The 9,921-nt window shown below is 38.0% G+C and overlaps 2 protein-coding genes across 2 annotated transcripts; both read right to left on the bottom strand.

Annotated features, from left to right (window-relative positions):
• Nucleotides 1-3,011: 3,011 nt before the first annotated feature.
• LOC104095149 (auxin-responsive protein SAUR68-like) lies at nt 3,012-4,990 on the bottom strand. The gene is made up of 2 exons (XM_009601201.4): nt 4,960-4,990; nt 3,012-3,463 (listed from the first exon to the last, which is right to left on the bottom strand). Exons 1-2 carry the CDS (start codon nt 4,988-4,990, stop codon nt 3,012-3,014), a joined length of 483 nt encoding a protein of 160 aa, XP_009599496.2.
• Nucleotides 4,991-5,005: 15 nt separating this feature from the next.
• LOC104095150 (auxin-responsive protein SAUR68-like) lies at nt 5,006-5,641 on the bottom strand. Its single transcript, XM_070189841.1, has 2 exons — nt 5,603-5,641; nt 5,006-5,509 (listed from the first exon to the last, which is right to left on the bottom strand). Exons 1-2 carry the CDS (start codon nt 5,639-5,641, stop codon nt 5,006-5,008), a joined length of 543 nt encoding a protein of 180 aa, XP_070045942.1.
• Between the last annotated feature and the right edge of the window lie 4,280 nt (nt 5,642-9,921).

The following is a 9,921-nucleotide window of genomic DNA, read 5'->3' as shown; positions in this document are numbered from 1 at the left end:
GTCTTTACGCCTTTTAACAATCCTTGATTAGATAGAGCTTTCAAGGATTTCCCTCCAGCATGTCCCAAGCGCATGTGCCATAACCTGGTTGCTTCTGCCTCTTTGTCATCACTGGATGTCACTGTCGTTGTCCCAATAACTGTACTACCACGATAGCGGTACATGTTATTGTTCTTCCGATTGGCCTTCATTACCACTAGTGCACCGGAGCATATTCTCATCACTCCATTTTCTGCAATGATTTTGAACCCTTTTGATTCTAGGGCTCCCACAGAGATGAGATTCTTCTTCAAACCCGGTACATATCGAACATCTGTTAATGTTCTGATCATTCCATCATGGCTCCTTAATCTTATTGAACCAATGCCATATGAGGTAAGAGGGCTGTTATCCGTTGTGTGGATGACTCCATATTCTCCTTCTTGAAAATTTACGAACCAGTCCTTGTTGGGACACATATGATAGCTATAAGCCGAGTCTATCAACCATATGTCTGATGATGTTGATAACTCTGTTGTAACTAATGAGAAGTCTGAATCATCACAATCAGCTACATTTGAATCCATAATGGCCTTTCCATTGTTATGTCTGGCCTTATTCTTCAACTTCGGACAGTCTTTCTTCCAGTGCCCCTTTTCTCGACAAAAGGCACATTCATCTTTGCTGGGTCTAGATCTCGACTTGGATCTTCCCTTCTTAGTCCTCGTTTGATTTTGAGGACGACCCCTCACAATTAGTGCTTCTCCTTCTCCGCCCTTCTGTTTTTCTCCCTTTCTTTGTTCATAGCTGTACAAAGCCGAACAAACTTCTCTGAGAGAAATTTCGTCATTTTCATGGAGTAGAGTAGTTTCAAGGTGCTCGTACTCATTAGGAAGTGACCCCAACAACATTAAGGCCAAGTCACCATCATCAAAAGTTGCATCCATATTTTGCAAATCTGTGACCAACTTATTGAAACTGGTGATATGTTCATTCATTGTGGTACCAGGAACATAGGTGAAGCGAAACAGTCTCTTCTTCATGTACAATTTATTTTGACTGTTTTTCTTCAAAAATTTATCCTCCAGTACTTTCCATAATTTACTTGCAGAAGTTTTCTTTGTGTATGGATATTTCTGCTCTCTAGCAAGGTAGGATCGAATGGTACCGCAAGCAACACGATTGATAATTTTCCAATATTCTTCTCCAATAACATCTGATTTCTTTTCTTCAATGGCAAGATCTAGCCCTTGTTGAAAAAGAACATCTAGAACCTCGTCTTGCCACATTCCAAAATGTCCTGACCCGTCAAAAATTTCTACCGCAAATTTCGCATTTGACACAATTCTTGTCATAAGCGAAGATGCCAACGATGATGTATTATTGACACTTGATGTAGATTCGTCTTGTTTATTGTCTTTCATTTTGACACAAATATTATTTAGTAGCTGACGACACAAATCAAGATTATTTTCTTTTTGGTGTGGAAGATCAGACTAAGCTGCAACCACAGAGCATACTCAGACAGAACCTTGACTCAGTTACCAAGATAGATCTTTTCTGATGTGGAAGATCAGACTATGCTGGAACCACAGAGCATACTTAGATAGTACCTTGGCTCTGATACCAATTGTTGCGGAAGCCAAATGTATATAGTGTGAATGAGTCACAACTACTATACCAAAAATTATGCCAACCACTAAATAATAAACAAGACAATAAGACAACAATAAAAGAACACCAGAATTTACGAGGTTCAGCCAATTTTGCCTACTTCCTCGGACACAATCAATATTTTATTCCACTCCAAAATTACAAGTGAAATAATACTAAAGAGAGAAGATACAAATGCCTTAAGAAGATTAAAAAGGCAAATGAGAGGTGTGCTTAAATCCTAAACATTAGGCCTCCTTTTATAGGGTGAAATTCCCATTCAAAATTGTCATCCACCAATGTGAGACTTTTGACAATTTCAACAGATAATTCTCTGCGAAGTTAATTTATTTGGTTAATCTGACAAATCTGCTCCATTAATCAGATAAAGGATACCTTAAGTGATTAAAATACCTGCCTTTACATTTATTTGTTTCCTTTTATAGTAGCCTTATGGATTTAAATTTGACTCCATTTACAATGATAATACAATAATGAATGCTATAGATGTATGATCAAATTTTATCTAGTCAATTCAGGAATTAGCCTCAAAAGTAAGAGCTAATACCTAAGGTTATGAGAAAAGGTGTAGGGCCTTTGTATCTCAAAATAATTGTCCTAACAAGTAAAAGGGCATCCCGATGCACCAGGCTCCCGCTATGTGCGGGGTCCGGGAAAGGGCCGGACCACGAGGGTCTATTGTACGCAGTCTTATCCTATATTTCTGCAATTGAACCCGTGACCTTCTGATCACATGGCTGCAACATTACCGGTTAGCTCCCCTTCAATTGGCCTAATAAGTAAAATCACCAAATGATTGCCAGTCAGTATGAAGGCAATTCCATGTGTTCTACATGTGTTATTGTCTAAAAGAAGCTAAAAGGAGGATGTGTTGACTCTTAATGGTATTTCTGACAATGTGTCCAGATAATGGTTTATTTACATTAAGAGTTATGAGCTTACTGGAATTGCACATGCAATGTCTTGATATAGTTTTGGCTTTGTCACCAGCAGTTTTTAAGACACAGCTTACTGGAATCTGCAGCTTCATTTTTATTGCAGTTAAAGGGAAACACTTTTATTATTTAACTTCATTTGATGTCATTAGGACTCGCGTGGGAATGATTCATACATATGGTAGTTTTGATCCACAATGTTGATTACAGGCATAAAAAAATAAGTTTCTTGTAAATAATGTCAGTCCAAAATGAGAATGCTAGAAGTTCGCAATCATCGTATTGAAAGTTTGAGATCTATAAATCTGGCTAGATTTCAGATAAAGCTCTATTCCATCTATAATACACTTTTTGAATGGCCTAGTTTTCGCCTGCTATACAATCTGTTTTGATTTATCATTTACTAAAGATAATGATCATGACTCAATAAACCAGAAGCTGCTGGTTTCCCCAATTTTGGTGCAAAGAAGAAGTTGAACAACAACATGAAGTAACTGAGAGGAGCAATGCTTTACAAAGATCTCCAGCAGCTGCACCTTTCTTGATTAGTGAAATGATGTAGTCCATGAAAGCGGAATCACATGGTAATGTAATAGGACCGCCACTTGGCAACCCAAACTCTTCTTCAGACATGTTCAAAAGTTGCAAAATGACCTCATTTTCAAGGTAAGCCAATGGAATCACAAAGCGCCTTTGATCAGTTGTATACACTACAAACTGGCCTTTACCGGCTGTAAAAGATGAAGATGTACTACAACTGTTTGCAGCATTGACATTTCTTGGAAGTGAAATCCTCCTCCTCTGCATAGCTGCAAACTTCTGCCATCTCCTGGCCATCTTGATGAGTTTCTTAGCACTAAGCATTGTTCTTTTCTCTGGAAGATTGGAAGCAAGAAAGTAAAGTAGATATGTAGAGACCTTTGGAAGCTGAATAGATAGTGGTTGTAGTTGATGATGAAAAGGCTCATGGAAGGAGGATTATTTATACAAGAGGCTGAAGACAAAATTTTAGTTGGAGTTGATATATTTGCCAATAATCACAGAAAGCAAAGCCATGTGCTGCTGCCTGTTGGCCAAGTTGATATGGGGCGTTCAATATCTGGATGAAGTTAGTTTGAATATATCAAAGATGATCAGTTTCTTCCCCTCTTCACATTGGTCGACAACAGAATGTGCGAGTCCTAGTTACTTGAGATATCAACTCACATGTAGGACTTTTCACAAGTGCCAATAGTTTTTGAGACCTTTAATTGAAGATTAGATTTTTCAGTGGCAGATTATGTTTTGCTGATGAAAGGCAAGACCATGTGTTGCTGCCTGCTTGGTCATGTTTATGGGAAACCTTTAAATTGTAACCAAGGCAAATTGTGCTACTTTTCTTTTGCCAACATCTCTTCGGACTTATTGATTCCAGTGCCATCCAGCTGTTGGATAATTGAATGGTAATTCAAAAGCAACTGTTTGATTTTCATGATCAATATAAGCTTTCATCAACAGAAATGAGATGAAACTTATCCATATGACTGTAAAGACGGCTTATTCATTTAATTGGGAAAGCCAAAAGCTGGATATGCTAAGTGCACACAACCTGTAAGGGATTTAAAACAGAGGTATTTTTTGTATTTGTCAAGTCAAATCATCAGTCTGCGACCAGCATTAAGACTCATGAAAACTTCCCTGGTAGAACTACTGTGGGTCTGAATATTGTAATCCAGAACAAGATAAGTCAGTAATCAAATTATTAGTTATATCCCAAGTTCAAGTTGCGTGGTGGTTTCTTTAACAACGGATCCAGATATTATGGCTTACTTACATCAGATTGCGGAGCTAACTAGAATTGCATATGCAATGTCTTGATATTTGAAGAGCTGACTTTGGTTTATAGGGTGAGGAGAACCAGTAAGATTAATAGATATCCTTAACAACAAAGAAGCAGTCACTAACTAGACTCATGAATATCTGTGTCTAAAAGATATTGCACGACGATATTCACCACTATATATTTGAATATGAATGACCTATTAGTAGAAATTAGAAATTAAGTGGTGATGAGGTAAGTATGCTGCAGAGTGAACATTGAGCATTGTTCTAGATTTACTAAGTATGAGATTTAATGCCATGGAAGGAGTAAACTTTTAACGATTTCACTTCATTTGAACTCGTTAAAGTTAATTTTCGTGTCATTAAGACTTGCCTGGGCTTAATTCATTTATCTGTAAGTTTTAACCGACAAAGTTGACTACTCGGATAGTGACAGCCCAAGATGAGATTAATCTAGAAGTTTTCAATCATCAAACTGAAAAACTGAGATCTATAAATCTGGTTAAATTTCAGATAATGTAATACACAGTTTCAATTGCCTACTTTTCACCTGCTACATACAATCTGTTTTGAGCTATCATTCGCTAAAGTATAACTTAATAAACAAGAAGCTGTTGGTTTCCCCATTTTTGGTGCAAAGAAGAAGTTGAACAACAACACGAATCAACTGAGAGGAGCAATGCTTTGTGAAGATCTCCAGCAGCTGCACCTTTCTTGATTAGAGAAATGATGTAGTCCATGAAAGCGGAATCACATGGTAATGTAATAGGGCCTCCACTTGGAAGCCCAAACTCTTCCTCAGACATGTTTAAAAGTTGCAAGATGACCTCATTTTCTAGATAAGCCAAGGGAATCACAAAGCGCCTTTGATCAGTTGTATACACTACAAACTGGCCTTTACCGGCTACAAAAGATGAGGATGTACTACAACTATTTGCATCATTTTCATTTCTTGGAAGTGAAATCCTCTTCCTCTGCATGGCTGCAAACTTCTGCCATTTCCTTGCTATCTTGATGAGTTTCTTAGCACTGAGCATTGTTCTTTTCTCTCGAAGATTGGGAACAAGAAAGTAAAGTAGAAATCTAGAGACCTTTGACAGCTGAATTGATAATGCTTGTAGTTGATGATGAAAATTCTCATGGAAGGGGGATTATTTATACAAGAGATTGGAGCTGAAGTGTTTACCACTAACCACCAAAGGCAAAGCCATGTGCTGATGCCTGTTGGCCATGTCCATATGGGGCCTTCAATTTGTGGATGGAGCTAGTTTGGATTTATGGGAGATGCAAAAGTTTCTTCCTTTCTTTACTATGATCTACAACAGAATGGATGTGTTAGTTATGATATCAACTCATATATAGGATTCTCATAAGTGCCATAATTTGAGACCTTTAAATGAATAATTGAATTTTCAGCGATAGATTTATGTTTTGCTGGTGAAAGACAAAACCATGTTTTGGTGACTGCTTTGTCATGTAGATAGGGAACCTTAAATAGTGACAATGGCTATTTGAAGGTAGGCAAGGCAAAATCATGTGCTGCTAATTAATATGGGACCTTAGGATTAGTGGACATGGTTCTTTGTCTATTTTAAGCAAAGAGGTTGATATATTTCTTCCATTTTCTAGGGCCAAGTTAAAGTAATAAATTTACAACCTTATTTCTATGCAGCTGAACCCACTTTGTTTCTGCTAGGTGGTTTCTCTAACAATGGATCAAGACATTATGGTTTACTTACATCAGAATTATAGAGCTAACTGCAATTGCACTTGCACATGCAGTGTCTTGATACATTTTTTATCATGTCACCAGCATATTTGAAAAGCTGGATTTGGTTTAATAGGCTGAGGAGAAATGCTTAACAACAAAGAAGCCACTAACTAGACTCAGACAGCGGCGGATGTAGTGTGCTAGTGACAGGTTCAATTGAACCCATAACTTTTGAGGCCGGAGTAAAAATTTGTGTGTAAAAAATCATATAATTGCAAAACAGTATATATGAACCCATTACGTTTAATGCTAAAAACCTTAAAAGTTGAACTCATAGAGTTTAAATCTTGGATCCGCCATCTATGCTTGAAAGATAATGCACGACAATCTTCACCACTATATATAAGGATATGAACGACCTATTACCAGAAACTAAAATGCAAGTGGTGATGAGGTAAGTGTGTGTAAATAATGGCTTCATTATCGATCTGAATCGATCAAGTATGAGATTTAATTGCAGTGGAAGCAGAACACCTTTTTCGACTTTACTTCATTTGAACTCTTTAGAATTAAGTTTCATGTCATTAAGACTTGCATGGGCATGATCCATATATCTGTAAGTTTTGATCACAAAGTTGACTACTTGGATTAAAAAATACAGTGTTTCCTGTAAATAGTGCCGGCTCAAAATGAGAATCTAGAAGTTCTCATTCACAAAATTGAGATTGAAAGCTATAAATTTGGCTAAATTTCAGATAAAGTTGTATTCCATCTGTAATATACACTTTAAGTTGTATTCCATCTGTAATATACACTTTCAGGCTTTTCACCTGCTATACAATCTATTTTGAGCTATTATATAGTAAAGAAAATGTTCATGACTAAAAAACAAGGAGCTGTTGGTTTCCCCACTCTTGGTGCAAAGAAGAAGCTGAACAGCAACATGAAGTAACTGAGAGGAGAAATGCTTTGTGAAGATCTCCAGCAGCTGCACCTTTCTTGATTAGTGAAACCATGTAGTTCATGACAGCTGAATCACACGGTAATGTAATAGGGCCTCCACTTGGCAGCCCGAACTCTTCTTCAGACATGCTTAAAAGTTGCAAAATGACTTCATTTTCCAGGTAAGCCAAGGGAATGACAAAGCGCCTTTGATCAGTTGTATACACTGCAAATTGGCCTTTACCGGCTATAAAAGATGAAGTACTACAACTATCTGCAGCATTGCCATTTCTTGGAACTGAAATCCTCTTCCTCTGTATGGCCGCAAACTTCTGCCATCTTCTGGCCATTTTGATGAGTTTCTTATCACTGAGCATTGTTCTTTTCTTTGGAAGATTGGGAACAAGAAAGTAGAGTAGATATCTATAGACCTTTGATAGCTGAGTAGATAATGCTTGGGGTTGATGATGAAAAGGCTCATGCAAGGGGGATTATTTATATAAGAGGCTGGAAACAGGAGTTGAGTTGGAGCTGATTGTTGGCCATGTCGATATGGGACCTAAAATTTGTGAATGAAACTAGTTTGAAATGTTCGAAAGATGATAAGTTTCTTCCTTTCTTTGCTTTGGTCGATAACAACAGTTAGTTATGACATCAACTCATATGTAGGACCTTTGAACAGTCTCAGTAGTTATGACTTTTCAGTGGCAGATTATGTTTTGCTGGTGAAAGGAAAAACCATGTGCTGGCAATGGTGAGGCTCTCATGTATAATTAACTAATGTTTTCTGTTCACCAAAGAGAATACAAGAAAAAACCTATCATCATCTATGCTTCAAACTATATCTACACTCAAAGACCCCATATCAACATTATCAACAGGCATTACCACATTGCTTTGTCTGGTGATTAGTTGCAAAATCTTAAGCTGCAACTCAAAGTCTATCTAAGGCCTCTTTTATATATAAACCTTTTTATGAGCCTGTACATATCAAAGACAAACACTATCAGTTTCCTTTAAAGTTATCGATTATCTAGTCTACTGTCTTTTTTTTTTTTTTAATCTTCCAAAAAAGAAAATGATGCTCAGTGCTAAGAAACTCATCAAGATGGCCAAGAAATGGCAGAAGTTTGCAGCAATACAGAGGAAGAGAATTACTTTTTCAAGATCCAATGAACATGATGCTGATAGTTGTAGTATATCATCCTTTGTAGTTGACAAAGGGCATTTTGTGGTTTATACGGCTGATCAGAAGCGCTTTGTGGTTCCTTTGGCTTATCTTCTGTATACGGTCAAAACCGGTTTCGACCTTCGTATGATTGGTCAAGATTGGAATATAGTAGACCGAATGTCATCTTCATAATATCGAGTATGAGATCTGAAGCCAGGTTACTTAGCTCAAATTGCTGGGACCGACCGAATGCCGATCTCGAACTCATTACCGAGCTCGAATCCAAATCGAACTATGATGTGAGGTGGTGTCATCGAGCCTAAGAGCCAGAGACCAACAAATATCGAGCCTCGAGTTAATATCGAGCTCTAAATCTGAAAATCGACCAATACCAAATCTGATCAAGATCGAGCCAAGAGACAAGAGCTGTTATGGCCGCACTGAAGGAGAGAATCTCGGCGGGAATTAGGGAAAAGCTAATCTATCATGGGTTCCTCACTATGTATTTTTAATTATATCAAAAGTAGGATCCCTCTACTATAAGAGGGATGGCTATTATTTCTGTAAGTTGATCGGATATTAAGGCATTCATACACTCTCATATTATTGATATTCACATAGAAAAACATACTGATATTCATATAGAGATTATCCCTTTTTGGGCTTAGTACATTGATTCATCTTGTTTGTTCATAAAATATTTTCCACTCAGTTTGGTTTGTATTTCATTCTTTATACAGTCAATACTCAATATATTTCTACTTATTTTCCGATTTGTGCCAAGTTATACCACGTATCCTTAGAACTACGTATAAATTTAACTTTATCCGTTTTTCGGGTAAAGAGTTTGGCGTCCACCGTGGGGCTAAGGATAACAGTGGTTATTTGGTACGAATCTCTGCAAAACACACCATTTTACACTTGCTCTTGGAAGTATCTTTGATTTCAGGTTGAAAATAACGAATTCTCAATTAATGGCCCTACCTATTGACAATGAAGCTAGCCTTCAAGATGAGAACAACAACTTAACCCCCGGGGGTGGAAGGCCACTCGTCGATCCCATTGGAGCTCGGGTCGAAGAGCCAATAGACGTTAATTCACATGCGGCCATCGAGGCAAACCAACGTTCCGACCCTGAAAATAACATTCATGGTGGAACTCAGTCTGCAGCTCGAAATACCCAAAACGCTGAGGAAAACAGAATCAACTTGCGTATGATTTTCGAGATGTTGCAAGCTCAACAAGTAGCAATAGCCTAGTTGCAGAGCCAAACCCAGGCACCGACCAGACTCGAGCCCAGTCCACCCCAAGAAGTCACCCACTAAACGGGGCCAGCTATAGTAAGGTCAAATGAGTAAGAATCGGGGACTAATCCTGAAATTGTTAAGATGCTCGAAGAACTGACGAAATGAATAGAGTCAGGAGAAAGGAGGATCGAAGCAAACGACAAAAAAATGAAAACGTATAACTCCAGGGTTGATCAAATCCCAGGGGCACCGATATTGAAGGGCTTAGATTCCAAAAAATTTGTACAAAAGCCTTTTCCCCCGAGCGCGGCTCCTAAACCAATCCAAAAGAAGTTTCGCATGCCCGAAATTCCTAAATATAATGGAATAACCGACCCCAACGAACATGTCACCTCTTACACATGTGCCATTAAAGGGAACGATCTAGAGGACGATGAGATC

This window comes from Nicotiana tomentosiformis, chromosome 11 (genome assembly GCF_000390325.3).
Source record: "Nicotiana tomentosiformis chromosome 11, ASM39032v3, whole genome shotgun sequence".
Classification (NCBI taxonomy): Eukaryota; Viridiplantae; Streptophyta; class Magnoliopsida; order Solanales; family Solanaceae; genus Nicotiana; species Nicotiana tomentosiformis.
The sequence above is the reverse complement of the archived record's forward strand: the minus strand, read 5'-3'. Positions and strand labels throughout refer to the sequence as shown.

Excerpts from the sequence above, each read along its gene's own strand:
- LOC104095150 (XM_070189841.1), bottom strand. The coding sequence starts at position 5,641 with ATGGCCAACAGGCATCAGCACATGGCTTTGCCTTTGGTG. Across the intron at positions 5,510-5,602 it reads ACATGGCTTTGCCTTTGGTG|CTGTCAAAGGTCTCTAGATT; the intron begins GTTAGTGGTAAA and ends TTATCAATTCAG.
- LOC104095149 (XM_009601201.4), bottom strand. The coding sequence starts at position 4,990 with ATGATAGCTCAAAACAGATTGTATGTAGCAG. Across the intron at positions 3,464-4,959 it reads AAACAGATTGTATGTAGCAG|AGAAAAGAACAATGCTTAGT; the intron begins GTGAAAAGTAGG and ends CCAATCTTCCAG.